This window comes from Frankliniella occidentalis, unplaced genomic scaffold, assembly GCF_000697945.3.
Source record: "Frankliniella occidentalis isolate FOCC.00 unplaced genomic scaffold, Focc_3.1 Scaffold34, whole genome shotgun sequence".
NCBI lineage: Eukaryota > Metazoa > Arthropoda > Insecta > Thysanoptera > Thripidae > Frankliniella > Frankliniella occidentalis.
The window spans coordinates 1,929,585-1,957,271 of record NW_026267164.1 but is presented as its reverse complement, the minus strand read 5'-3'; the positions used below and the strand labels follow the sequence as shown (position 1 = coordinate 1,957,271).

Sequence of the window (27,687 nt, the reverse complement as noted above, 5' to 3'; positions counted from 1 at the left end):
CCCCCCCCCCCAAAAAAAAAGAACAACAACAGAGTTTTCCGATCAAGTACATGTAATTGCATATTTTGCTTGATCCTTGATTATTCAAGTGCATATCACTAGAATCAAGGCATGTACACTTGGAAAATCAAGTACAATGTACTTGACCCAAAAGAACTCACCACAACCAGCACTGCGACCACCGAATTCTTACAAAAAAAGGTGACCAGCAAGGGGGATACCTCTCTAGAGTGTCCTCAGGCATAGGTTTGCTTACTCACTCGTCCGCGGGCGGGTGTCCACAGACCAAGTCATCCAGTGCTTTCGGAGAGCAGCAGGCTCGAGAACCATTAACGGCAGGCCAAACAAACCCACTCGCTGGCCAAACAAGGGATTGATGTGAGGGCACTTGGGGAGGTGGGGGTGGGGGTGTCTCCCCCTCCACCATGCCCACCAGCCAGCACCGCCACAACAAGGATGAGGGCCGAGAGGAGAGCGCGGCGATCGTGTTAGTGAGTCGGTGGTGGAGGGGGGGGGGCGAGAAATGGGTAGCGTCTTGATGTTAGGCGCAGAGAGAGAGAGAGAAGGGGGGAAGAGAAAAGTGACACGCGGCGACCACGTGGAGCGTAGCAATGCGTCACCCCGCGTCGTGGGAATGACGGGAGGAGGGGGGGGGGGCATTCCCCTAGGACTTACCCCGCTCCCCACCACCCCACCCGGCAGCGCACATCGGCGGCCCGTTCGCAGCACAGCAGCAACAGCAACGGATGCACCACCACGGGGGAGAGGAGGGGCGCATGAGTTTAGACCGGGGAAACGCTTTGGAGCCGAGTCTGCCCAAGGGGGAGGGGGGCGAGGGCGAGGGGTGTTGAACCCGCGGGAGGCGGGGCCGCGCCGGGCCGGGGAGGAGACCAAGGAAGGGAGAGAGGTGATGCCCCGCATGCCTGACCAGCGCAAGCGCGGCGCGGCCGGGCAGTGCGAACGCGCGGAACGGCGGGGAGGGCGGCTCGGGCCGGGCCGACCGAGTGGCATTAGCGTCGGCGTCGCTAACGAGGCCAGGCGCGCATTATTTAGTCGACGGCGGCCAAAGCTTCGACGTCTCCGCCTTTCATTTATCGAGCGGCCCGGCGCTGTCCTGGGCGGGCCGAGCACTGCTGGGCGCCGGGTCGTATTTTTATGACGCGCGCCGGCAGCGGCATCGACCAGGAAGGGACAAAGAGATACGAACACTGGACTGGATAAACGGTTCGCACGCTCCATCGGCTCGGCGCGCACCGGCGTGTCGGGGAGGTCACGACGGGGTTGACGTCACGCGGACAGCAGACGGGGCAGACCTCGCACGGGCACAAGCACTAAGCACACCACCGGCGCGGCCGTCAGTTTTGTATCTCTGGGGGTCCATACAGTTACGAGACTTAGTTTGAACTTGAACTGATCGTCAAACTTGTTTTTTAAACGTACGATCATGTTTTTTCATGATCGGCTCATTGGGGGGGGGGGGGGGGGGGGTATACCGGGTGGCTGACTCACGCCGCGCACTTTCGTTGTTATACTTTACTGCATGCACGAGTGCGGGCGGGCTTGCCTTTTCACGCTGCCCGCGGCTCCTTACAGCTCCGTGCGAGTAGGCAACTCGCCCGCATGCATGCGTGCCGTACAGTGTAACTACGAAAGTGCGTGGCGTGAGTCAGCCACCTGGTATGGCTGACAGCAGGTTACATTTTGCAGCCGTCATTGCAACTCCCGACGCCATTCTTTTCAGTTCCTTGATTGGGGTTCCATGGATCTAAACAACTATCGGCGTCCAGGAGTTGTTGGTCTTTTCAGAAAACCCAACCTGATCTCAGACCGCATAAAACTCAAACCTCGAACATCTTCGAGTAGGATTTGAATCCGTGGCGACATGTCGATGCTTCCAAATCGCGCTGCACTGTGGCAATGCCGGGTGGCGTTGTCGGGGTCGGGACCCATAGGGACCCATCGTCAGAGGCCCGCGCCGCGGCCCCCGCCTCCCGCCCCCCCGGGCCGCGGCTAACGCTCGGCCATGCGGGCCTCTCTCTGGATTCGTCGCCGGCGGACGCGCGGGATTAAATTATAGACCCTACACTGTGATAATAAAGGAGGCGCGGGAGGCGTGTTGGTGACATAACCACCACATGTGGACGCGGCTAACTGGGGAGGGGAGGGTGGCAACACCCTCGGCCGGTGCATGCCTCCCGGGCCGGGCTGCCTGCCTTTCCCTTGTTTACAAGCGAGCCCTGCTCGCCTGGACGCCCCTCTCGCCGCCTCGCCGGCCCCGCTCTATCGCAGGTCAGGAGTTCACGATCCGCTCCTTATGTAGATAAGGCGTGTCGGCCGCCCCTTCTCCTGACTTAGCGCGCCGCCGCTGCGCCCTCCCAAACCTCACGCTCTACGAATAAAGTTTTGTTCCGTGTGTGTACTGCGGTTTATGTCCGCCTCTGTTTTCCACGTAACGTTAACATCAAAACTCAGGATCAAGCACCATTTCACCCAAAATTAAAGACCACGTGCATAATCGACCCGCACCAGCCCATCCCTTAACCTCCAAAGGACCGCGGCTCTCCAGCTCCCAGTCACATCCATATCCCCTACCCCATCCGTGACGTCTCCCGGCGCTGGTTACGTCACCAAAGTTTTCGCCCTCCGCCTCCTAAACCCTTACAAACGCGCGGCGCGCGGTGAGGGTTGCCTAACACGAGGTGCAATGCGACTCGGGAGGAGGGTTTTGACCCCACCGCGCTTTCGTTGTGACACACCACCACCACAACCACCACCTCAACATCAACCACACTGACACGACACAAAGATGGTTGAAAGACAAAGAACAAGCTTAGACAGGAGCACGCCGATGAACATCCTTTACATACATGGGCTTGGTGCCATTGGCGCAGGCGCTGAGGTCCGAGACCCTGCACCCCGAGCACGGCGTGCACCCCGCGCCGCTGAAGGACGAGGGCCGCGTGGGCCGAGCCTCGCTCACGCACATGAGCCCGGCCCGCTCGGCGCGCACTCGATCGACGGCGTCCTCGTATTCGCGCGGCGCCTCCCCTCTACGCGGACACGCGACGATCCTCGCCGACGTTAACCTGGACCGGGTCCGCCGGTCCACCCACGCGGTCCGCCCCGCCCGGTGTCTGTCTCCCTCGCTCTCGTGGGCGACCCTCGCGGCCCTCTCGGCTGTGCGGGACTGCCGCCCGCTGCCCGCCCGCCGCGCTGCCTCTGCCACTGCGGGGCCGCGCGCGAGAGGGGTGGAGCGGGGGAGGGGGGAGGGAGCATCGAACGCCTCGCTGGGGGAGGAGAAGGGGAAGAGAAGGGGAGGGCACCCGTGGGCCGCGGGGTCCCGTCGCCAGGCAACCAGGCTGCTGCGGTAGCGGCGGTAGCGGCGGCGGCGGCGCCCGGGTGGGGCGAGAGCGCTATGGGGGCATGGGCGTGCAGCGGTGGCGGCCAGGACTTTGACACCTTACCGAAGAGGTGTGAGTGGGGGGCGGGTTGGGCGCAAGGGGAGGTGGGGGGATGCATTCCCACCGTATAATTGTCGTAATGGCCCCAACTAACTGCCGGCCGGGGCGAGGAGCGGCGAATGAAGGGACCATCACCCGCCCGCTAGTTGTGCAGGCAGGCGCCCGAGTACCTGTCCTAAAACGCGAGCTGTAATGGAGATACGGTGATGAGAGATTAGTCTAAGAAGGACAATCCAAGATCATTCTTTATCTAATTATTTAAACATTATTTTCGGAAATACTAGGTGTCTGACCGACTCACGCCACGCACGTTCGGAGATACACTGTACCGCATGCACGGGTGCGGTCCGGTTTGCCTATCATCGCTGCCCACTGCTCCTTATGGCCCCGTGCGAGTAGGCAACCCGCCCGCACGCGTGTATGCAGCATAGTGGAGCTACGAAAGTGCGCGGCGTGATTCAGCCACCTGATAGATACACCTCTTTTTCAAAATACTTTAATTCAAAAAACATCTCAGTTTGAAAATACTAAAAATCAACATGAATTCGTATTGCTAGTTATATTATCAACTACGGAAGCATATTTTAGAGTTCTTGTTAAATGTCCGCCCAGTGACCAAAAGTCTGACTGCAAGGAAGTGTGCAATCCATCCGTACCGTGCACCAACAGGAACACGGGCAACACGTCGAGAACCCGTCGCAATAAGCTGTTGGAACTTTGCGCAAACCCCGCTTGGGACCCCAAGGGCGTGGTCGCGAGGTTCGTGGGGTGCCGCTTGTCTCAGTGCGACAAACTCTTGGAGAGGAGAAAACTTTGGCCCAAAGTAAGTCGCGCTACATTGTGACTTCTTTGCAAACCCACCACCTTTGCGTGCTTGGCTGGGGATGGAGGCACGTCGCAGACAATCCTCTTCCCCCGACTTTTTATTCTGTCTAAGTCAGCCCAGAGACTTGTGAAGAAAGGTCACCCAGTCCCCCTACCCCTTCCCACCTCCTTCTGCGCGCGTCAGTTCAGTTTTGCTCGCGGAGATTGTCACCGAAATAGTGCTGTCTCTGCAGGCTGGAGGAGCTGATCTCTGGCTTAGGGGGGGGGGGGCAGACCCCCGGAGCAGACTACGCCGGCGGGTGAGCGGGGCGGTGGGTGATCCTACACGCCTGACGCTGTCGGGGAGTCCGTCTGCAGCCGGGAGATAAGCTGGAATGTGCCCGACAGAGGTCGAATCCACGCGAAGCTTTCTCCCGATGTATAGCGCGCGGGGAACGTTCTGACACCCGCACCAGGGACATCCCGAGGACGACGCCGCCTACCGCAACTGCCTACGCAATGAGCCGTGGTGGCGGCCGCGCCGTCGAACAACGTCGCGGAGGCCGCGGGTCGGGTCCATGTCCGGGAGCTGCAGCAACCAGCCTCGCAATCAAGACCGAGTCGGCCGGACCACAGCCCCTCCCCCTGGACACACATCTCATCTCGACTTGGCTCTCCCCTTCCCCGCCCCTGCCCCCCAACACGCCCTCCCCCCAGCAGCACGCCGCACGGCGGGCGCGGCGTCCACCGCATAGGAGAGGGAGGGCGGCCACTCGGGGCCGGCTACGAGACATAAACCGGGCATTAATTAGCGGCATTATGGAGCCCGCCCCGTCCCAAACCTGTTTAACTTTGACAAAGTTTGCGGGGATGAGCCACACACGCACACGCACACGCACGCACACACACACACACACACACACACTCACGCTCTCAAACGCGATCTAATAAATGCCCCACTCCCCTCCCACCGACCAAAACCCTTCCAGGAAGATGGCCCCGGTTGGACGCAGTCGTGCGCGACCGCCCCAAACTCCCAACGGCGTGCGCCAACGCGTAGTAGCCTCCATTCGGTTGTCAACGTCCTCGAAATAGAGTCTACAGAAAGCCATCCGGGCCCCCACGCCCCCAATGCGGGGGGTGGTGGCGCTTTAGATCGCGACGAGTCTAAAAGCACTGGAGCCTAGGAGCGAATGAGGGACAAAGCGGGGGAAAGCGATTCCTCGCCAGATCACATCCCCCAGCTCGGCTCCGCCCAGTCAGAAATTTTTCCTACGATATCGTTTCTACATCGGTTTTCACGTCATTAGCGATACTATCGGATACTATAGTGGGGCTGGAATCGACGGCTTTTCGACAAACGACATCGCTTCGATGTTGTTTCGAAGTCTTTTGTCGAAAGGCCGTCGGTTCCAGCCCCACTGTAGTATCGCTAACGACGTGAAAACCTGTGTAGAAACGATATCGTCGGAAAAATTTCTGCCTGGGCTACCCAGCACACCCGTCACTATCCCCCCTCCGCGGGCGCCGCCACAGCAGGACATAACTGTGCAGGACATAACAGAGATGTCGACGAGGGTCTTCCCTCTCCATAAACAGACGGCCTTGATCACCGACTGACCTATCAAGCGAGGACCCCCCGCCAGGGCCGCATAGGGGGTCCTGCCGCCGACGACGGCGAGCCACCCCGAGCAGAGCCAGGGGTCGACAAACCCGTCCGGGGTAACTAGCCTCCCTCCCCTACATCTCTTTCTCTTTTTATTGCCACCGACTTTTTCTTTATCGCAACGATGGTGACGTCGACGGGGAAGAATAAAATGATTGCCGAGCAGCGGAGCCGTGCGGCCGCAGCAGCAGCCCCCCCACAGGGCGAGGCGAGGAAGCCGGAAAGCTACAGAAAAATATTCCGGCGCAGAGGGCTGACTCATCAGTTATTCATTGCGAAGGGGGCGGGGCGGGGCCGAGGCGGGGCGGGCGAAATATATAAAAGGAGCGCGGTGGGTGCGCGCGCTACCCGCGCCTCCACCCGGTCAGCCGGCCTTATCGGCGGCGCCGGCGCCATGCAGCTCCCGCGGCACGAGCACCAAAAGTCGAGGTGCTAGACGAGGGATAGTTGTTTCATCTGCATTACTCTGCGTCAAAGACCTTTCATTCCGACACTTGAAACCTATACACACGGAGTACGTGGCGGCTCCGTATACACACGCAGTTCCCGGGGGCTCCGTACAAACACGGAGTTCAGCAGGCCGCCGTATAGCGTCGTAACTATGTTTTTTGAAAATTTCGAGTTATGAAGTGCGTCGGATAGAGGAAACCGCGGGCTATCGATTAGCGAAAACCGCATTTCGATAAGTCAATTAGTTCAAACGTTATTCTGGTCTGAAAATCCAGCCGCCCATAAGGCGCAATGTAAATCCTAAACTTTGAAGCGCTATATCTCAGAAGTGACTTTCAAGCACTTACGACGTTATACGGGGGCCAGCTGAACTGCGTGTCTATACGGAGCTCCCTGGAACTACGGGTTTATACGGAGACTCCACGAACTCCGTGCTTTTGGTTTCAAGTGTCGAAGCCCCTATAGCGTCGATCCTTAGACTCCCATCGGAATGAAAACCGTTTTATAACATCTTTCCGAGGCTCCGGTTGCGCTTAAGCTCACACTGCACATATCTTTCCGGACTACAACATGTCAAAAGATTAAAGCAATAATCGAAGGCGATGGGTGAATTTGGTAAAATCGTGAAAATGTGAAAAAGGAAAATGTGGAAGGCGAGGGTGGCTGGCTGAGAGCGAGTGCTCCCCGCCCAGCCCTTCTCCCGACTCCCCCTCCCCGCTTCCCCACTGGGGTTGGCTTGATCAGCTGGATCCTGGGTGTGCGTGCCTCACGGACAGCCTCGGCCGTGAGACTTTCTGTAATTTAGTTTGCAGCCTGTTGTCAATTATAACTCCTTGCCGAACGGCCGTAAATCGCCTCGCGACGCTCTCTCGATCCGACCCGGGGCCCCATCCGGATTCCAACGATTAACCCTGCTGGAATTAGAACAGGCTCGCCCGTTTCGAATCTCATCGATTTGCCGTCTCCGGAAGAGAGGAGGGAAAGGGGTGGGGGGTTGCAGTGCCCACCCCATGCCCACTCCTCTGCTCTTTTCACTCCGGCCCAGAGCCGGGCAGCTGTTTACTCTGGGCTTTTGGGGGAGACGGGAGCGTGGGAGGCAGCATGCACGGAGAGAAATTATATCCATGGGTTTTTCTGCAATGAATCCAACCATAACCTGTAGGCCGCCATTTTAGGTGTGATGAAAGGGTGTCTCATTCTAAACTCACAATCTGTTTGGACTGACATGAGAGTCGAAAATCCTAGACACTACTATTTGTGCGCTTTTTATTCGAGGTATAATACAAAAAGACCTTTTTTAAGGTGGTCCGGGTTTGATCACCGATCGACGGGCGCATTGCCAGTTTCCTCAGCCCAGTGCCTCGGGGCCTTGGACATTGGTAGTCGATCAGAGGTCCAGGATGAACTGAATGTCTGGAAACTCGAAATAGGGAGGAAAGAGGAAACTTAGATACATTCTGTCAAAATTAATAATCAATATCGTTTTTATTTGTCTGGGTTCATTATGTAAATTCTTTTATCAGTACTAAAGAAGTGCAAACGTGATGATGCCCTTGCAGCGCACCTCATTACTGCTGGTATAACAATGTGTTTTAGTCAAAGCTCTGGAGATTAAATTGATTGGTCATGACACGACAACCAAAGTTTAAAACATACAGACCGATCATTTTCCTCAGTGTGGGGCACACACGAATATGGGTTTGCTTGTTCGCACTTTTCGAATGTACTGTACCAGGTGGCTGATTAACCCCGCGCACTTCTGTAGTTAGACTGTACCGCACGCAGGAGTGCGGGCGGGCCTGCCTATCACCCCTGTCCACGGCGTCTTACGGGCCGGGCGAGTAGGCAACCCGCCCGCACTCGTGCGTGCGGTAGCAGTCTAACAACATAAGTGCGCGGGGTTAATCAGCCACCTGGTACTTACTCAATGTACCGTTTCTTCCGGAGTCAATAAGAGGCTTGAGAGCTATCCCTAGCACGTTTAGCTATCCGCGGAGCACGGCTGCTGCTACTTGTAGAAATTGAATTGGTGTTAGGGCTGTCGCGAATAATTGATTTTACTCTGATGTATCACATTTTTGTGACGGTCGAGCGGCCGCCAGTTCCGTTTGACCGCGGGACTCTGACTGACGACTTTACCCCGCGGGCCTGGAGACTTTTATGGACATGGGGGTATAGACGCGGGGTAGTGATGGTGAAATCATATCCAGCGAGTCCTGTCAGCAGAAGCGGGCGGAGCGGGAGCCAGCCCTCTTTGTGTGGTGAACATGGCCACCCTGCCGGTCGCGGCCGTGCGCGCGCTCCGTGATGCTCCACTCGGTGAACCGCAAAGTTCAGTCCAAACGAAGCCACTAAATAAGTCAAAGGCATGAGAGTGCCGTGGATGTTTTTGTACTCACATGCCGAGGAGGAAGGGGGACTCTGCCGAACAAGGCGGAGCGCACCCCGCATCGAAAAAGCAAAGTTAAAATGTGCGGTCGGTGCCGTGGCTTTGGGGAACGAAGTTAGAGGTTGTCTCTCACAGAAGCGCAAATGGCTTGCCCATCACATCGACCCACCCGTGTCCTGTGTGTGTCCTTCCACCGGCCGGGGCCCGGCCCACCTTCAAACACGGGCACAACACACTCCGCGCTCCGCATCGACCGGGCCGGGCGCGGCGTGGCGCGGTGGGGCGTGGCGCGGCGGGGCGTGATGTGGACCCTTTCCGTTCGACTCCGGCGCTACCGCCAAAGAGCTATCAGCAGAGGGGGCGGTATGGCGTGCATGTTGTGGGAGGGGGAGGCAGGCGGGCGTGTGCACAAGCGGGGTGAGGGTGCAGGTGAGATGTACTCACACGATGAGGGAGGTGTTGCCGTGCGAACGTGCTCGCCGGGGCTTCCGCGGGGAGACGTTGGGCGTGCGCGCGACGTCGGCGCTGAGCACGTCGTGCGCCGAGCGAGCGTTCCGGGACCTGGTGGCCCCGCCGAGGCCTCCGGGTCCCAGTCGGTGCTGTTGCTCCTGGTGCTGGTACTGCTGCTGGTGCTGCTGCGCCTGGACGGGTCGCCCCGACCGGTCGGCGTCCGGCCGGGGCGAGCCATCCTGGCCCTCGATGCTGGCGCACAAGGCTGCGGCGTGGCACGGCGTGGCAGTGCGCGGCCCACCGGCGAGGACAAGGGCCCCGTGCCCGCGCCGCGCTGGCCCCGCGGCCGGCGCTCAGACCCGACGGACGGACCCGTCGACAAACGAGCAGGAGCGGCCCTTCTCACTTCAGCGGACTTGGCTCGGTACGACGGCACCTGAAATGAGGCAAATTATTGTTAGAGAGGCCATCGTCGCGTTGCGCAGAAACACGTCACATTGCAAACAGTTCCGTCAGGACAAACTGTCCCCCTCTGTCTTTGTGCAAGCTGCACTCTTCAAACATCTTCAAGTTCCTGGTGGTCGTACGGCAGGCAGAGGGACGAGTTGGGAAGTTAAGAAGGGGGTACAAGGAGGGGTAAAGGGGCAAAGAGAAAGAACCGAGTTGGGGAGATGGGGGAGGGTTGTTGGTGTGGGTCAGGGAGAGAGGAGGGAAGAAGACGAATGGTAATGAAGGGAGGGGGAGGGGGTGTTGGAAGGGAGGGGTTCGTCCATGGCGATCAATGGGGCTGAGTTGGAGATGAGAAGTAGCTATTCCTTTCAGCACGCACGTTGCCGCTCTCTGCCTCCACACTCTTCCGCTGCCACCTACTCTGCCGCTCTCGCCCATCCCACTATCCCCAGCCTCCACTCCACACCATCCCGGTCGGGCCCCTGGGAGGTAGCCTCCTCCGCGCAGCCGTGTGCGGCGGGTCGCCTACCCAGCTCGCTTGCAGGCGCCTCATCAAGCAGCCACACTGAGCCGCATCCACCCCTTGTCGAAATGCTTTCTTTTTCACGGGAAACACATACAGCTTCCTCATAACAGCGCCCCTCTCCCTTCCAACTGACCGACCGTCCTTGGCGAGGGCGCCTCCTGCCCCCCCCCCCCCCCCTGACGTGAGCAGTTCAAGCACAGCTCGGCGCTGCGCGTCGTGGCGTAGCGCGTTTGTTTACAAGCTCGGTCGCCACCGACGGCTTCCGGCTCCCCCGCCCCTTTATTTTTCCGATGACCAATCTACTCCGGGCGGCCACGCCGCGCCGTGCTGCGCCGCGCCCGGCCACTGGTGTTTACGTACCCGCTGCGCTCCGCTCTGTCGTGGGCTGCGCCGGGCTGCGCCGGGCTGGGCAGCGATGTCCTCCTAGAGGTTGGCCATCGATCACCTCGCCCTGCCGCCCTGGCCGGGGAGGGGGGAGGGCGCGCGCCTCGGCCGCCTCGGCACGTCACGTGCCCGTCGGCCAGCACGGCCTCCTCCAGGACTGCAGTGTGCTCACTCCCGGGTGCGCCGCCCTCCTGCCGCCCCCTCCTGCCCCCCCTGCGGGTCCTGCTCCACCTCGCTGCCGCTCCGCTCCGCCACGCCACGCCACCCACCCGCCGCGCTGTACCGCGAGGAACACACTGGCTGGGCCAGCGCTGGCTCCGGGCCCCGGGCACAACCCGACCCGGCGAGAGTGGCTCCAGTGTGACGTCACAACCCCCTCCAGCGGAGGGCCCTCCCCCTCTCGCGCCGCCGCCCTCCCTCCCGGCCTCAGCCACCCCCTGCCCTAGTGTTCCTCGCACCCCCGGTGAGTCCTCCCGGTGCCGTGTTAATGAGCGCCGCCGGGGGTGAGTATGTTTGCCCACCACCCCTCCTCCCCGAGCCTTGGACCCCCGGCCCCTCTGCGTTCTGTATATGGACATCGGGTGCAATTTATTAAATCGTTTGTGTTAGTTGGTATGGAGTTTATTGTTCAACACATTTAACGCTTTACAAACGACATATACAAACTACACGGAACGGGCATCAAAACACTTTTTCATATTCTGGAAGACAGTCTTGGCGACTGTCTAAAATGACGGAATACACAAAACGATCACAGGAGAATAAACCTCTTAAAAACACGATTAAATGGAAGGTCCGTATTAATAGAGAAAAGACGATGGGAGAGAATGGAAGAGAAAAACAACTTCATAGAGCAAATTTGCTCGCACACTACATTCAACACGCACAGAGGGCAGTGCTCGTCACTAGATAGCGGCACGTCGCTCTATTCAAATTAGTGCAATGAAAGGAAGAGCACCACGGCGGGCTTTTCAAAAGAGCCTGTCACCGACAGGGGGAAACACAAACGAACCCGATGGCACGTGGCCGAAGGCAGGGCAGAGCGTATTCAGGGCAGTGAGGCCCAGCCGGCCGGCCCGGCCCGACGACACGACGCGCGCCTGTGTTCGACAGGGTAGGCAACCCGGCGGCCTGGTCCCATTGTAGGACGGGCCGGGCCGTCGGTTCCTTTTGTGCGAGCCGCAACGTCAGATACGCGGCTTTGCAGCCCTCTTTGCCCGTGTTCGAGCGACGCCCTGGCCCCTGGCCGCTGGCCGCCCCTGGGCCCGAAGGCCGATGAGCGCTGACGTGGGACAAGATGATAAAATTGCGATGGGCTTTCGACATTATTTCAACGTCAGGATGGTTAGAAACAAACACTCAGACAGAGGGGGCTTACATTAGGAAACAGATTTTCACTTTTTCTTCTTCTTTTTCTCTTCCGCGTCTGCGGCCTGGGGTTGGGCGGCGACCTGTCTGACCGGGGAAGTTGGGGCTGGGGGTACAGGGCAGTGCTCGGCGCCAGCCCCGGCGGCGTCCACCTGCTCAGCCTTCGGGGCTCCACCCCGGCGTCGGCCGCGCGCCTGCGGCGAAGCGGGCGTCACGCTCGTGGTGACGATGGCGGTCGTGGCGGTGGCCGCGGCAGCATCCCCCTCGGCGGCAGCCTCTGGCTCCCCGCCGGCGTCCTCCTCCTGCTCCTGCTCTGGCTCGCCCTCGCCCTCCTCCTCGGAGGCGCACTCGGCGAGCAGCCTGCGCTCCTCTTCCTCCTCCTCCTCCTGCTGCTTGCGGAGGTGCCCCGGGAGCGAGATGCACGCGCTCACCAGCCGCAGCAGCACCCAGGCGGCGAAGGCCAGCGCCATGTACGAGGCCGCCGTCACCATCATCTTCCACACGTCCACCGTTACCTGCTGGTACTTCATCCTGCGGGTGGAGGAGTGGGGCTGGTTAGTGGCGTTCCGTGACAGGAGAAGGCGCCACCAGCTCCAGCTCTAGGAACGGGTGACACAGACACTCTGCACTCTACGCACCTGGTGGTTGCCGTCCACGCGTGAATACTGGAAGCTCAAGACCTGCACTGGCCGGTGTCCTGGCCGGCGCGGCCTCCCCTACGGCCCAGGGCCCCCGCCGGCCCCGGGAGGGCGTCGATATACAGCTGGTCGATAGCGCCTCAATAGAGGTGCCGGCTGGGGCTGTCGGTGGGGCTATGACGAGGCGAGGAGGGCCTCTCTGCAGATGGCGGCTGATAATAAAAAGAAAATGCTGGCCAAAGGCGCAGCAAAACTTCTCACTTCTACCGTCACGAATATTAACGGCGAGATGGAAATACAGTGGCCCGTGTATACGATGCTTACGTCAAATTTTACAGTTTTTTGGCCCACGATAACGATGTCCCCGCAGTAGTAGTCCTGGTGATGGTAAAATGCGGTTGCGATGCAGCAGAACTAAAAATTTCGAAATCTGCATGGTGGAACTGTTTTGTCTTTTTCTCTTAGCCCATGTCGTGCGGCTGTTAGTTGTCACTGCATACATATAGCTGTGCTCTTCGACAAGATCCGTTATTGTCAGTCGTTAATAAGGGTCGTTTTTTATCAGTCGTTACTAAGAGTCATTTGTTGAGAAATTGTATTGCGCGGGCACAGTAAACCAACCGAATTCTGCCCGCCATCCACATCTTGCCAACGTAGCGAAGAGATAACGCACGAACGTAAACAAAAGGACTTGAGAAGTTTCGTAGGATGCAAGGTACGATGATGAATGACTTGTACGTATTTAATGGTTAGATTATTTAAGTAAAGTCATCAGTGTTCATCAAAGTGAACCCTTCATTTAGTTCAAAATACGTGTTTCGTCCAGTATTTTTATTCTTTCTCAGTTATGAAGATGATAGGAATCGTTGTCACACGTACAGGTGCTTCTTCTAAAGTTTTCAAGATTTTATTTAAAAATGTTTTGTTGTTAGCCATAATTTAGCGACTCTCGTGTCCCCGGATCACCTCTACCTTTGTAGTGTTAATGTTTTAACGTTATATTTCTTGCTTCAACAACATAACCTCATTCAGTGATGAAGGGAACATGTTTCCAGTACTTTATGATTATTCCCAAATCTCGAACCACATGTTTTTGACTGCATTTAATTGAATATTAGGTTCGAATTGAAATGTATTATTAATTTTCCTTTCCAATTTTGAAAATTTTGCTTATTATAGTTTTGATTTTTTTTTTCTCGCACAGGTTTAAAATCATGACCAATAATGATGACGGTGAAGCAGTTGAGAAAACTTGCAACTATGTCAAGTTATCCAATACTGAGGTGGAAAAGACAAAGAATAAATGTATCATGTGTCATAGCAAATTGTATGATCCTGTAAAGTATGGGGATGTGTATCAAATTGATGGACTTGTTGTCCACTATTTCTGTTTGGTAAGAGTCATTACAGCACCATATTCAAAATTGAATCAACCCTTATGAACGTAACTCATGGTTGTATAATTTTAAAAACTATTAATTTTCAGTTATTTTCAAGTTCTTTGATTCAGAGAGGGGAATCCGATGATGAAGGCTTATTAGGATTCTTCCCCAAAGATATAAGAAGTGAAGCTAGGAGAGGTGGACGGCTGGTATGAATAATATTTTCTGTTTCTTATGGTATCTCATAATGTTTTCCCTGAAACTCATTTTAAGATCCCCAAATCTCATAATCCTTTTTTATTTTATCCCATTTATTTTGTTAGAGGTGCTCCTATTGCCGTAAAAATGGTGCAACAATAGGCTGCAATGTAAAGTCATGTAAAAAAGCTTTCCATCTTCCGTGTGGCTTAAAGCATGGATCTATGCACCAATTCTTTGGAGAATTTCGGTATGTTTAGTTATTTTTGATTAAATTTGTCTATAATTGTCACATATGTAAAGAAACTGTTTTGTTTCAGATCATTTTGTCCTGCTCATCGACCTAGTCAATCTGTTGATCCCAAAATTTTAAATCAAGCTGCAGAAGAAGAAGATGGGTTGGTTTGTCCCATTTGTTATGAAACAGTACCAAACAAAGTCTCAAGTGATACTCTTTGGGCACCATGCTGTAAAAAGAGGTGGTTTCATAGATCTTGTGTTGAGGTGAGTAGAGCTGACATTAAATTAAATAAATAAATCAGCCCCTGATGAAGATTCTCTATATCTGCTTCCCTTTTCTATCTTTAGAGACAAGCTCAAGCACAAGGGTACTTTTTTAAGTGCCCAATGTGCAACAACAAGGATGAATTTAACAAAGAAATGAAAGAATTTGGTGTATATATTCCAGAAATGTAAGTACAGAAAACTTCTATCATCTAATAAGCTCGGTCTAGTGTCGCATATAGCGTCATTCCGCTTTTAGCGGTGGTTTTTCGGAGCAACCAATGTAAAAAAACTAATTGCTCAGCATTTAGCGTCGCTTTTTTCAAGCAACATCCACTGACACTATATTGAGCTTATCTGTAACACATCTACCAGATTTCTTTTTTTTATAATTCTTGCTGGAATGTTTTAAAATTAAAAATCAATGTTGTTGTTGACTTAAATTTGTGTTATGTTCTTTTACTTGTAGGGATGCGGCATGGGAGCGGGAGCCAGATGCTTTTAGAGAGCTCTTACATAGATATAACAAATGCGATGCTGAAACATGCAAGTGTCCTGATGGAAGAAATTTCTCTCAAAACACGTGAGTGTTTTCAGTGCATTACTAATGCTTTACCAACCACCTTTAAAGTTCCGTCTTTGATGAATCCATTTCATGGATCGTCTCATTTTCTATTTTTGCAGTGGAAGCTGGAGAATGTTAAGATGTAATTCCTGTGGATCTCAAGGGACACATGTTGTTTGTGGTGGCCTGAAAATTTCTGCACTCAATAATTCGTTTCGTTGTGTACTCTGTATTGAAGTCTTAGCCAAAGGTAATGTGGATGATAACAATAAAAAATGAACAATATGTATTTGATTTACTTCATCTTTATAGAGATTTTCATTTCACAGTGGATAAAAGGGAGGATCCTCATCCTACAGCTTCAACCAGTAGTTCTTCTGTGTAAGTACATAGAATTTTAATTTCTTAAAATTACATTTATGACACTTTACATTTTGTTCTCTCACGTTAATTAACCTTTAATTAACTTAGGAGGAGATCTGGGGATAGTATTAGCGAACCACAAGCCCCTAAAAGGAGAAAACCCAGCACTCCAACCCCAAATATAGGTACGTCCCCTAGGTAACATTAGTATTCTTTAAGTACAAATTAATTTTATTGTTAACTGTTTGCTAAAATCTTTTTTACAGATGTATCCATAGAAAGTAATAGTGCTGTAGTTCTTGAGCGTAATCATGATGAAAGTTCAAGTCCCCAAAATGATAGTGACCAGGTTGTTCTACCGGGACCAAGTAGACCACTGTCAAATGATGATGAAGATGACATAATAGTTGTAGATGATTCTGAAAGTGATGTTGAGGTTTGTAAAGTTCCTTCAGTTATCTCTCAAAGAAGTGTCCTTGTTTTTATATATCTGATTCAAAATTTAGGTTATTGATGAGAAAACCTCAAAGCCAGCACCACAACCACTTATTGCTAAAACCTATCCAGTACCACAGTATGTTGATAAGGAACTTTTTACAACAGATGGAAGGACAATTAAGGTATTGATATCATTAGTAGATAGAAAAACAATAGTGAAGGATGAAGATGCTTTATTTAACTGTGTATGAATTTTGGTGTTGAGGTTGTTAAGGTGACTGCTGGTGATACTGTCCCTGTCGAAAATGGAAGTTTAGGTGCAGTTAAAATACAACCTCAAGAAGTCAGACAGGAGACTCTTTCCTTAAAAGTTGATCATCCTTCAACTTCATTGCTGCCCAACCGCCAAGATGTCAGCATATCATTAGTCCCAACACCAACAACAGTAAGTACAAATCTGCCCTCATCATGTTCTTTTAGTTCTTACCTCTGCCTTCAATATCAATGTGTGATGATGGGGGGAAAAAATGCTGCGCTTAGTTTACTTTTAGTTCAATTTATCAGCTATTTAAGTACAATTACAACCAAAATGTAAAGTACTTTGTCACAGTCAGTAAATAATAGTTAATTTCTTTTGTGTGTTCATTTCATAAATTGTGAATCTAAACAAATCTAAATCAAAAGTGTTAAAAATTTATTGCAGTAGACTATGGGGTCTTAAAGAATTTTAAGTTGGTTTTGAGCTAGGACAAACTGACCTGTCTGACTTCTTGAGGTCGAATTTTAACAGCACCTAAGCTTCCATTTTCGACAGGGACAGCAGTCACCTTGACAACCTCAACACCAAAATTCATATACAGTTAAATAAAGCATTTTAGTTCTTACCTCTGCCTTCACTATCAATGTGTGATGATGGGGGGAAAAAATGCTGCGCTTAGTTTACTTTTAGTTCAAATTATCAGCTATTTAAGTACAATTACAGCCAAAATATAAAGTACTTTGTCACAGTCAGTAAATAATAGTATTTTATTTTGTGTGTTCATTTTATTAACATTGTGAATCCAAACAAATCTAAATCAAAAGTGTTAAAAATTTATTGCAGTAGACTATGGGGTCTTAAAGAAATTTAAGTTGGTTTTGAACTAAGACAAACCCGCCAGTGATTCCATTTTGCCTTTCATTTCACTTTGCTGAGAAGGATCTTTACCTACATACCATCCCAGTGAAGTTGCTTAGACGGGAATTGACTGTAAGTGACTAATTACCTTCTGCTTTGTTTGGTCACAATAGCCTAAGTCAAACTTCAGAAAAGAAGAATCGTCACCATCAAATCTAGGAATAAGAATCAATAATGTCCGCCACTCTGAGGAGGTTAGTCCTGGAAAAGAAATTAAAGATTTCATTTGTTTCCATGCAATAGAGTTTTATAATCAATACATTGATGTATTCAATACTATGTAGTATTGTTTTCAAGTCTTTTAACTTCAATGAATCAAACCAATTGGATCTGCATAATGCAAAACTCATTTTGTTTTCCAGTTGTTTTCTCCCTGTAGAACAGTGGAGCAGCAGGCTGGAACTACATCAACAATCCAACCCCAATTCCCATTCTTGCAAGGAGACACATTCACTCCACAGAACATCTATCTTTTGCCAGTTACTATCAGTGAGTCATTGATTTTATTTCTTTCTTTGAATGTTTATTGTGAATATTTTCAAAGGTTATGGGAAAATTGCAGATGGCAGGAGTGCAGTTCAACCTTTTATTCCACGAGGCAACATGATGAACGCCACACATCCACTACCTCGAATGCAGAATATTCCACCTCATCTGCAGCACTTATCGCAACAGCAGCTCCTTGTGCTACAGCAGCAGATAGGTGCCCAGCTGCAGTCCCAGCCGCAAGGTGCCCAGCTGCAGTCAGGATCTCGAGATGTTGATGTGGTCACTCTAGACTAAAAGTAAGCTGAAGGAATTGATGCATTGTCATAATTTTGGTACTAGTTGTATGTGTTTAACTCATGTGTATATGTATTCTATTTGACTATAGAGTAAAAGGAAGAAATGAAGTCCTTCGAAGCAGAAGCCCTGCCCTAAATGTTTTAAATGTTAAATCAAGTTGCTCTGAACCCTGCCCTGCCTTAATTAAACTTAAGAAAGCACTGTAATCATTATATTTGAAAATCACTAGTTTGCATTGTTTATTATTTCGACATTTATAAATTAAAGGGTTTATTTTAGTTATGTTTAACTCTGTAATTTCTAATGAAACAAATGAGAGTCAAGACTAAGTAACAATTATTTTATTATGTTAAAAGCATATTATCATCTCACATAGAACATAATCAAATACCACACTGAAATGCCATTCGGAATGAATACGTTGCACAGCACACAAACGTCGCGAAGTTAAATGCAATTAAAACCAACCTCCCATCTTAAGCAAGACTGGAATCTGACTACATTCTGATAATAAATTACTAGTCTACTTCTTTTGCTTGGCTCTCCATTCCTCCCATTCTTCAGGAACCTCCATTTCAGCGTATTCCGCTCGCTTGTGTTCAGCAACTTCAAACATAGCATAAACAGGGTAAGCAAGAACTCCTGCACTCAAGACAATGCCCTGAATGACTTGCTCCTGAAACAAAGATATCATACAGGAATCAATCATCAACCGTAAGTGGAAGGAACTTTGGTAGGTTAGAACGAAAATACAGAGCAAGCAAGAGTAGATACTCCATGATTGTCCGCAGCTGGAAACCCGTTATTTTTTTCAACGATTTCTTTTGGGGGGCTGATGGGGGCACTCAATTATTGGATATCAAATAAACTGACAAATAGGGGTGAAACACTTACGGTAACGGTAACCTTGTTGCTTGGAGGGGCTGCGACGACATCGTTGTAGGCAGAGACATTGCGTCTGCTCTCTCTTCTGACGGCAGCGGTCGCGGCGCGTCTTACTGCATTAGCGGCAAACATGGCTGCACTGATAATAAAATACGGAGCAAAATAAGGTTGCAATTCGATGTAGTCCTCCTGCTGAGGAATAAAATCAGATCACTAAAGCCTTACCGAAAAAGTTCAGCTGAGTGAAGTGTAAGATCTGAGATTTGACCGCTAGAGGGCACTACTGTGGCACTCGGCTCTCTTACGTTCGTTTCTGCCATCATTCAAGCATGAATTCTCCTCCGAAACAACATTGCTATTCACAAACCTAATAATTAATTTTCACAGTTTAAACTTAAATAATCCCTCTTAAAGAAAAATAAATAAATCTAGTAGTATCAGGTGTTTTTGTCATGTGGTATGGAACACAAGTTTAGTTCGCTACGTTGGAAGGTCTGGAGACTACGTTGGTCATAACATTATCGATCTTTCTGCTGCTGGTGTGAAGACAACCTCAAACCTCATGTTTACGTCGGTCGTCTGGCCTGAGCTGAGATAGAGGAAAGTTAGGCCCCCTTTGGACCTTTCCTATTAGTTCGTAACTTTATTCTTGAAAAGCAATGGCAGATAGTGCAGATTCTCCAGTTGAAACTCCAGAGAGTGACAAAACTCTAGAGACCCAGTCTGATCGAGAAATAGATAGCGTACCATCTGAACCTCCTAGCACGTCTGGCGTAGCAGACAGTCCAAGCAAAGCCAAAACAAACAAAAGTAAATGATTTAATTTTTTTTTAAAAATCATTTATTCCATATTTTTCTGGGCAGTTCAAATTTCCTCCAATTGAAAAACTTTGAAACTGACTTTTGTACCTAATTGTCATTTTGTTACAGTTGATATACTACTGAAAGCCACAGGTAATGCTCCAATTATGAAAACAAAAAAGTGGGCATTAGACAAGGATAAAAAAATTGGATGGATCATTGACTTCATAAAGAAGTATCTAAAACTTGAACCTTCAGAGTCATTAGTGAGTTACATTTTTCAGTACTATTTGCACTGTTTTCTATCCTGTGCTGGTTGCAGCTCATATCTAATTCCATATTTTATATTTCAGTTTTTGTATGTTAATCAAGCATTTGCTCCAGCACCAGACCAGATAGTGAGAAACATTTATGACTGTTATGGTTCTGATGGAAAATTAGTTTTACATTACTGCAAAAGCCAAGCATGGGGCTGAACAATTTGCTTGCAAGTTATCTCTAACTGTGATACCGAACTAGGTTGACGGACTTATACAAGATCGACAAAGATGCCTAAGCATGTTTATAACTACAATGTCAAGAATTTTATTTCACAACACAGTGAAACAGATCTAAAGGTGAATGGTAATGGATCTAATTGGAATGGCACCTTTTTTTTTGTATCAGATACTTGTAATTATATGCAGTTGAACAGCATTTTTCTTAACATTGTACAGTATGTATTCTAAACTATAAGATATTCTAATTTCTATTGTAATTTACAACACTTGTTTCTTGTTTTTTTTTTTAAATCTTGGAATAATTTTCTACAGTCTATACATTAAATTTTCTATTTCATAAATCAGTTTGGCAATATGTTTTAAATTCAATTTATTCATCCCATTCTAGCATGTTAGCCCATTCTTCAGGAATTGGAGCTTGAGGATCATCCCAAAAGTTTGGAGGCAAGTCATCAATAGGTGCCAATTCAGAACTTTTCGGCAGCAGAATACCTGTCAGTTTTAGTGGACCACCTCTCCATACATAGTCTGTTACTTTTCTGTTTTCTTTTGCTTGAGACCTTGACATTTCTGAGCTCATTTTGATCAAGCTAATTAATTGCTGGTACTCCAACTGGACTTTGCTGACTTCTTCTTTGTTTTGCTCTGGGGAGCTTGCTTTGTCAGTACTGGTAAATTCCGTCTCTCGGGAATCGTCTGTGTATATTGGCAGCTCTTTTGAAATCAGCAAATCTGACTTCTCTGAAACAGAAAGTAAAATGCAGGGTTTTAGCAACCTAACACAACATCTAATATCATTTGCCACGTAATATAATGGAAGACTTTAAAAAGTTTGCGTTTGATTGAGATTGTTACAGAATAATCAGATGTTTGCCAGACATAGATTTAAAATATGCTTGCTTCACTTGAAAAATGAATTTAGACCATCAGACAGATGTCTCTCCCTTTTGTCCCCTCATGCAATCAAATCAGAACAAGTTGTGATTTTACAGGTTGAAATAATGTTAAGGATACTTGGGTGATAAATTATGGACCCCTGGTGAAAAACCAGATACAATGTCTACGGCGGAAATTTACAAGAAATAGTAACAAATTCTGAATAGTTACCAGCACTATAGGAGCAGCAAGTGTCAGGTCCTTTCGATATCAACAATTGGGTATTTTCTTTGGACTTGAATGTACTACAATTACCCTGAATATTTTGAATTTGCAGTGAGGTATCCACCTTAGGAGATTTGGATATGCAAGCAGCACTGATATCTGAAATTTTTGCTGTAGTATTGACTTGCTCATGAAAATAACCCTCTTTGGCAAAAGTAGGGTCACATTCGCCAATTGTTTCATCATGTGTGTCATTTTCTTGGCGGTCTTCCTCTTGAATGAAATGTATATCTCCATGTGACAGTTGATGACACTCTTGCAGGTTGAGGGTGTCCACAGCCTTTTGCTCTGTTTTGTTATACATGGAAGAGTCAACTCTAAGGGAATCTTCTGTTTTGGGTAGTTGTTTGTCGGTGTTTCTTGTTTTGGCGTCTGTTTCAATATTGAATGGACTGGAATCACATGGCTCAATTGCGGCAGGGTTACTACATGAGGTTCCATGAGTATTATCTTCTGTTATATCCTGTGTTGCCTCTGAACTGATGAAATGTTTAACAAAGCATTAGAAAATTAAACAGTTTTACCATATTTTTATGACAGGGAAGACCTTACTTCTGTATTTCAGCCAGCACCCGGAGCTGATGCAAAATTTTGTCTGCTACCTGCAAAGCTTCCTCCTGCTTCACTTTGACCGGCTGCAACAAAAATATTAAAAGAATCTAGAAAACAAAGCACTTATAAAAATGAATATAGCAACCAATCCGTCAATGATACTTACTTTACTTGCTACATCGAATTTCAATGCTTGCTTTAAATTGTTCTCGATAGTTAAAACTTCGCCTCTTAACAATGCCACCTCTTCAGACGTGGGGAGAGGCTCGGTGCCTCTGACAACACCTTGCATTAAGAAGCGCATCTCCTGAAGCCTCGCGTACATGGGTATCATCTCGGCACGTCCCTTCAAATAAAAGTGACACTGATTTTATTAAAACATGTTCTAGTGCCAGTCGAAGGGAGTGACACACGTGTTGCCAGTAAAAGAAAAAAAGTGTGAAAAATGCAGAAACACCGAGGACTTTCCTCTTTAGAATAGGATTCGCTGACTCACCTTCGATGCGTTCCGTGCAGCACAGGTAGTTTTCCTCGCCTTTCTTCGTGGAGGTGATGAAGGGCTGCATGTGGGGACTGCTGACTGACTCCTTCGATGACTTGCGGCGGTACGCTTCCTCTTGCCGGGGGCGTTACTGGAGGCCTTCCCGCTGCCAAGCACGGGGCTCGAGGGCGCCTGACCCTCGGAGGGGACCGAGGGGACGGTCCTGGCGCGCGGCCGTGGTCGACGGCCACGTCGACGGGCATTGGTGGGGAACGTGGGGCTGCGCGGCCCCTGCGAGGGCTGGAGACTGCAGGACGTCCTGGAGGGCGGCAGGACGGCCTCCTCAACGTCCCTCGTCGCGTCGGGCACGGCCTCGGCATCGTTAAGACAGAAGCTGATGTTCCTAAAAGAGGCGACTATCTCCTCCATCTTGCGCTGTTCCTCCAAGGGCAGGCACGGAGGTGGGGCGACGTAGGCTTCGTCCTCGAAGGACGGTATGGAGGGCACGACGTTTGGGTCCGAGGATACGAGGGAGGACGAGTTGGCCTGCATTCTCTGGGGTGGGCGCGTTACGGTCTCCATGGACTGGTCGTTTGAGGAGGCCTGCTGCGACCCGGCCGAGGCCAAGGCCGAGGCACCAGTCGGGGCGCAAGTCTGCTGCTCACAGGCGAAGCCGTCGAGGTCTCCAGCGCTGATGGTATCCATGACTTGACTCTCGGACGAGGCCATCTGCACGAGGTGCTGCGTCTGCGTCCAGTCGAGGTCCTGCGTGCCCTGGGTCATCACCAGCGCCAGGCCGCCGGAGGGCTCGTGGTTGGCCAAAAAGGCGCATGGCTGCGTCTGTGTCCAGCCGAGGTCCTGAGTGAACATACTCAGCGAGTCGGGGTCATCCATCCTCACTCCCGGTACTTTGTACGAGTGCACCTCCTGGGTCACGGGGTCCGGAATCTGAAGGTACACGTCGTTCGCGACATCACCTGTGTGCAAAGGATGGATGCCGTCGTTAGGGGTTGTAGGACTCAAGAAAGGGCCGTTGTAATACACTGGCGCTGTTATTTGCCTGCGTCCATATTCTAGCGCGAAGGCGCGAACATACGGCGCAAACGTTTCTATTTGGTCGAGAGAGTTCCGCCTCTTGGCCTCTGGAGTCAGTTCAGATTAGCGTAACATCTCACCTTGCTGCTGGTGGTCCCTTGGAACGTTCCACTGGCCCCAGCAGAGCTGGCTCCAGTCGTGGGTGAACAGGCTGCTGTTCTCGGCAACACCGGCGTCCTCGGGGAGGCCAAGCGCCGAACCCACGGCGTCTTCCAGAATCCCGTAGTCGCCCTCTTCGTAGAAAGCTTCATCCTCGTCGTCGGCGAGCACGTGCGAGGGCGGGGACTGCGGCACCACCCGGGAGTCAGCCGGGACAACGGGGCGGCGGCCAGCGCGGTGCGGGTGCGCGCCCCCAGCAGCCGGCTCGAAGAACGTCTCGTCCGTGTCCGGCAGCTGCGTCGGCTGCGGCGGAGCTCGGGGACCGCCCCGCTCAGCGGGAGAGTAGAACGTCTCGTCTGTCCCTCCGCGGGGTGATCTGGGGGCGCGCGACACAAGGCTGGGATGCAGGCCGTACCTGTTGTAGGTCTGCTCGAAGTAGGCGTCCACGGCCTCGCTGTCAGCGGCAAAGCAGCGGGCCTCATCCACCTCGTCAGGGTGCTAGAGACAAGATAATGCCAGCCGATTCAGGTGAGAGAAAAGAAGGGTTATTCGCTGCGGAAGGATGGTCACGGACGAGACTTGCTCGATAGATAACCTCACTTAACATCTGGCATAAAAATTAGTCACCTCCGGTCGTTTTTGTGCTCCGATGTGGCCGATTCTCTTACTAACCTTGTCCAAGTCGGGTTCGTAAAAAGTTTCGTCTGAGTCATTCCGACTAACCCCCTCATTCGAAATTGTACGCCTGCGGCGATCCATGGTCACAGTGAAAAGCTGAAGATGTCACAGGCAGTCAATCGTCCGTGAACGACAAGCGAGTCTTCCGCACGCTAACTATCTTAAAATCGGCTTTTCTATCAGCGTCTATCAGTTGGACATAACGTGAAGAAACTAACAATGGTAACATTTACGCATCAGCTGTTGGGCCCCGTCGCAGAAACTGCTTAGCCCTGTCAAGAGCTGTGTGGCTGTCGGAGTCAAAATAATTCGAGTCGAGTCAGTTGCACTTTCAAGTGCACCAACCTAATAAGTTTCACCAAAAAAGGTGGGGAGTTGGGGCCGTTTAAATTGAATTCTAATAAACTTCCAACCTTTTCGTGTCTAACCAGCTGTTTATCCCTAGAAGCATGAAACTGTCGAATGATTATGATTTTCCAAGTAAATGTTGAAGAAAAGACGAATAATGAAACGACGGATATGGGAAGGTAGATTGGGTCGTGATGGCGCCTACTATGTGTTGGGTAGGCCAACCCGCCAAACACCTGCGTGAAGACGGCAGCCCGCCCTGAGGGGGCTTCAGGCAAGATAACTTCTCTTGGAGAACGAGAACATCTTTAGGGATATAAGTTTTAAGCCTAAATTATTATTTTTGTAATATGTCGTTTGTAAAATTGTGCTTGGTCAAAAAAATAATAACTAGTCTTTTTTCAAAACGACATTATTTTACAGTGTGGTGAATATATCAAAGAAGTGCGGGAGACGACAGGAGAATGGAAGGAGTGGCAAAAAGTGTACATAGTTTCTAGAAATTTTATTTCTGATTTGCGGTTCATTATACAAAAACTTTTAATGGTTGTGGGCCCGCGGGTAAGGGGCGTGCAGAGACAACCAGTGCCCTTCCCTTCTCTAAACTGCTCCAGGACCATCACAGCCCCGCGGCTCTTGTATTGTGAACGGCGTGGTCTGCGGAGAGCAATCCACCCCACCCCCCCCATCCCTCGCCTTCCGCCCCCTTTCTCTTCGACTGAGGCTCTTGTTATCGGAGACCCGAGCGTCGCTATCGGCGTCACTGCCGTGTCGCGTCAGGAGTGAAGGAGGAGAAGGTGTCGCCGAGTGAGCCGGTAAGGCCGTGCGCGTGCTGCACATGGCCCACAAGCAGCTGCGGTGTCACTCTGCCGCGCCCCGCAGGACTTGCCCGTGGATTCGGGATTTGGGACCGAGTTTCTTTATTATTACTGTCCACCGAGCTTCTTGTTTTACATGGTCGTTGCAAGCATACTTACACTGCACCGAGACAAGTTGTAACACAATTTACAACTACCGTTAAAACTCTCTGCGGTCTCTTTCTCTCCAATGAATGTTTTACAGGCAACTTAATGCAAGTCGTTTCCCGTTGTTGATGAGCGGTCACAACCATGCGCCCTCGCGATGAACCGAGCTTTTCCTCATACATCGAGCCGAGCGAACAAATTACTCGAACAGGACAACCTGTCCGCCAGGCTCGAGGCATTAGGGGACTCGTGTGAGCGTGCTGCTTCCTCCGCTGCCGCACGCTCTTCATACGAAGGGAGCGAAGGGGGCCCTCCTCGTGCTGCCTGGGGGAATAAAGGTCGTTCAGTAACACACACAAGGCGCCAACTTCTTCGCCAACCACAAAATTTCCCTTTCTTAGTTATAGTGTGTAAATCGAAACTGGACGGTATGACATTACCATTTCTACTTTTGGTGTATTATTTGCAGTGTTTCGGCCACTGTAAGATATATATGGCAAGAAATGAGAGTTCTGTTAAAGTCTCATTTGGTGCAGGAATTTCGTTTCCCAAATTTATCATAGGCCGAGTTCGCCGAGTTACAGCTGTGTGTACAAGACCACAGGCGTTCTGTTAACGCAACTAATTTCAGTCACAGAGAGCAAATCGATCGCACCCAGAGCTTTTTGAACAAGTCACAGCACAAAGTCTTATGACGACATAAAACCATTCAATTTTTCTTTCCACGAAACTACTCGCTAGTGCATCAAAGTGACGCTCCACACCACACCTACTTAAACATACACTCTCATAAAAAGGCAGTTGAAGAGGCGTTCTTCGGGAGCCGGTGACAATCTGTGATGACTGACCGGATGGCTCTATATACATTACGTTTTCCTCGACGCGCTTGGCTCTGCACGTGCATCCTCGCACCCTCGAGCCTCGTCACCTCGCCGTCCTTCTCCCGAATGCACCACGGAGCACCTCTCCTGCTTCAGTGCGATGCCGGACTTCCCCGGCGGCGTCCTCGCGCCAGGGTAACTCGGGCGAGTGGGGGTGCTCCTCCCCTTGTACTCGAGGTAGCTCGGTGACTCTCCCCGGGTGCATTGCGAGGTGCACACCGGCGCATGTGCCGGCGGACTGCCGCGGTGCACCGCCGTCCTCGCGCTGGTCGCCGCGGGAGGGGAAGGGGCGCGGGGGTGACGGGGAGCTCGCAGGGCGGGCATGTCGGCGGTTTTATGTCAGACGCGTGAGGGAGACAGCAGCGGGGGCGTCGCTATACCGCTCACCTGTCCGACGGCGTCGTCGACGACGACCATCACGCCATGACAGGCACCACCGCCTCCGCTAGAGCGGGGAAGTAGCCCCCCCCCCCCACCTCCAGCGGCGTCCCAGGCGCAACTGAGCACACATCAGCAAAGTAGGGGAGGGGGGGGGGGACGACACCTGTGTAAAGTGGGTACAAGTAGCACGCCGCCCCGCTGCTCTGTCGGACACAAGAGAAAAGTGGCGGCCGCGGCGGCGCGCCGGGCGGCGTGCACGTATCTCGGCGACGATCTTTATTCAAAGTTGCTGATATTCAAGAAGAGTAATTTCCCTTCCCTCTGCCGCTGGCTGGCTGCCGCCGGCGCGGAGCAGGTCCAGGGAACGGGAGAGGAGGTTGAGGAGGAGTGAAGCAGGGCCCCTCTCCGCGTGATAAGAGTGGCTGGCGGCGCGCTGTGGGCCCGGCTGCGGCCCGGCTGCGGCTGCGCTGGCTTCGTTTAGACTGGGCCGGAGGGTGGGGGGTCCGCGGTGCCGCTAATCTGGATGATCCATGGCGCCCGGCTGGTTGGATCTGACTGGAATATCTGATGACCAGAGATGGGGGTTGGTTTGGGGAGAGCTTCCCTTTGGGCCAGCTGCAGGTACCGCTCTGCGACATGGACGCGGGCCACGCGGATGTCGCAATTCGGCCCGCCCGGGGAGATGGCAGGGAGGGGAGGGGGAGACAGGGAGAATGAAAGGAGAGAGAGAGAGAATGAGAGAAGGAGAGAGATAGATAAGGGAGCAGAGCTGGTTGTCCACCGGGATGCTGCTGTTGCGGCCCCCTCTCTTGATACGGACTTGTCCGAGCTTGCAGCGCCCCCGCCCCCCACTGCCCCCCC

At 51.3% G+C, this 27,687-nt stretch overlaps 6 protein-coding genes and 1 long non-coding RNA gene across 12 annotated transcripts in view; 2 read left to right on the top strand and 5 right to left on the bottom strand.

Moving 5' to 3' along the window:
• The window catches only part of LOC113217760 (uncharacterized), a 48,812-nt gene extending 45,610 nt beyond the window's left edge, over window positions 1-3,202 (bottom strand). Inside the window, exon 1 of the mRNA XM_052265999.1 lies at window positions 2,868-3,202. Within this exon, the coding sequence (XP_052121959.1) occupies window positions 2,868-2,986 (119 nt within the window). The 5' untranslated portion in view covers window positions 2,987-3,202. The remainder of the gene's footprint in view (window positions 1-2,867) is intronic.
• A 7,977-nt stretch (window positions 3,203-11,179) lies between these two features.
• Window positions 11,180-13,056, bottom strand: LOC113217786 (neurofilament medium polypeptide). Its single transcript, XM_026437844.2, has 2 exons — window positions 12,587-13,056; window positions 11,180-12,479 (listed from the first exon to the last, which is right to left on the bottom strand). The coding sequence occupies exon 2, from the start codon at window positions 12,476-12,478 to the stop codon at window positions 11,975-11,977; it is 504 nt and encodes a 167-aa protein (XP_026293629.1). The 5' UTR covers window position 12,479; window positions 12,587-13,056; the 3' UTR covers window positions 11,180-11,974.
• A 98-nt stretch (window positions 13,057-13,154) lies between these two features.
• On the top strand, window positions 13,155-18,281 carry LOC113217769 (G2/M phase-specific E3 ubiquitin-protein ligase). Of its 6 annotated transcripts, none has more exons than XM_026437818.2 (17): window positions 13,155-13,301; window positions 13,791-13,980; window positions 14,073-14,177; window positions 14,292-14,416; window positions 14,487-14,670; window positions 14,755-14,858; window positions 15,140-15,253; window positions 15,355-15,485; window positions 15,565-15,616; window positions 15,707-15,783; window positions 15,865-16,034; window positions 16,105-16,218; window positions 16,302-16,481; window positions 17,327-17,407; window positions 17,576-17,702; window positions 17,776-17,998; window positions 18,088-18,281. In XM_026437818.2, the coding sequence occupies exons 2-16, from the start codon at window positions 13,801-13,803 to the stop codon at window positions 17,994-17,996; spliced, it is 1,965 nt and encodes a 654-aa protein (XP_026293603.1). In that variant the 5' UTR covers window positions 13,155-13,301; window positions 13,791-13,800; the 3' UTR covers window positions 17,997-17,998; window positions 18,088-18,281. The 6 variants fall into 6 exon arrangements, with proteins under 6 accessions (XP_026293603.1, XP_026293604.1, XP_026293601.1 ...); XM_026437816.2 differs by having other exon boundaries at window positions 13,224-13,320; window positions 16,311-16,481; XM_026437815.2 differs by having other exon boundaries at window positions 13,224-13,320.
• A 44-nt stretch (window positions 18,282-18,325) lies between these two features.
• On the bottom strand, window positions 18,326-19,270 carry LOC113217771 (uncharacterized). Its single transcript, XM_026437821.2, has 3 exons — window positions 19,110-19,270; window positions 18,894-19,023; window positions 18,326-18,675 (listed from the first exon to the last, which is right to left on the bottom strand). The coding sequence occupies exons 1-3, from the start codon at window positions 19,205-19,207 to the stop codon at window positions 18,523-18,525; spliced, it is 381 nt and encodes a 126-aa protein (XP_026293606.1). The 5' UTR covers window positions 19,208-19,270; the 3' UTR covers window positions 18,326-18,522.
• Window positions 19,271-19,402: 132 nt separating this feature from the next.
• LOC113217770 (autophagy protein 12-like) lies at window positions 19,403-20,529 on the top strand. The gene is made up of 3 exons (XM_026437820.2): window positions 19,403-19,694; window positions 19,815-19,951; window positions 20,039-20,529. The coding sequence occupies exons 1-3, from the start codon at window positions 19,544-19,546 to the stop codon at window positions 20,159-20,161; spliced, it is 411 nt and encodes a 136-aa protein (XP_026293605.1). The 5' UTR covers window positions 19,403-19,543; the 3' UTR covers window positions 20,162-20,529.
• Window positions 20,530-20,555: 26 nt separating this feature from the next.
• Window positions 20,556-24,565, bottom strand: LOC113217768 (uncharacterized). Its single transcript, XM_026437813.2, has 7 exons — window positions 24,246-24,565; window positions 23,555-24,071; window positions 22,395-23,356; window positions 22,065-22,244; window positions 21,899-21,981; window positions 21,293-21,825; window positions 20,556-20,926 (listed from the first exon to the last, which is right to left on the bottom strand). Exons 1-7 carry the CDS (start codon window positions 24,330-24,332, stop codon window positions 20,556-20,558), a joined length of 2,733 nt encoding a protein of 910 aa, XP_026293598.1. The 5' UTR covers window positions 24,333-24,565.
• A 520-nt stretch (window positions 24,566-25,085) lies between these two features.
• LOC127749139 (uncharacterized) lies at window positions 25,086-26,814 on the bottom strand. The gene is made up of 2 exons (XR_008010982.1): window positions 26,435-26,814; window positions 25,086-25,888 (listed from the first exon to the last, which is right to left on the bottom strand). It is a non-coding gene; the product is annotated as an uncharacterized LOC127749139 (long non-coding RNA).
• Window positions 26,815-27,687: the final 873 nt, after the last annotated feature.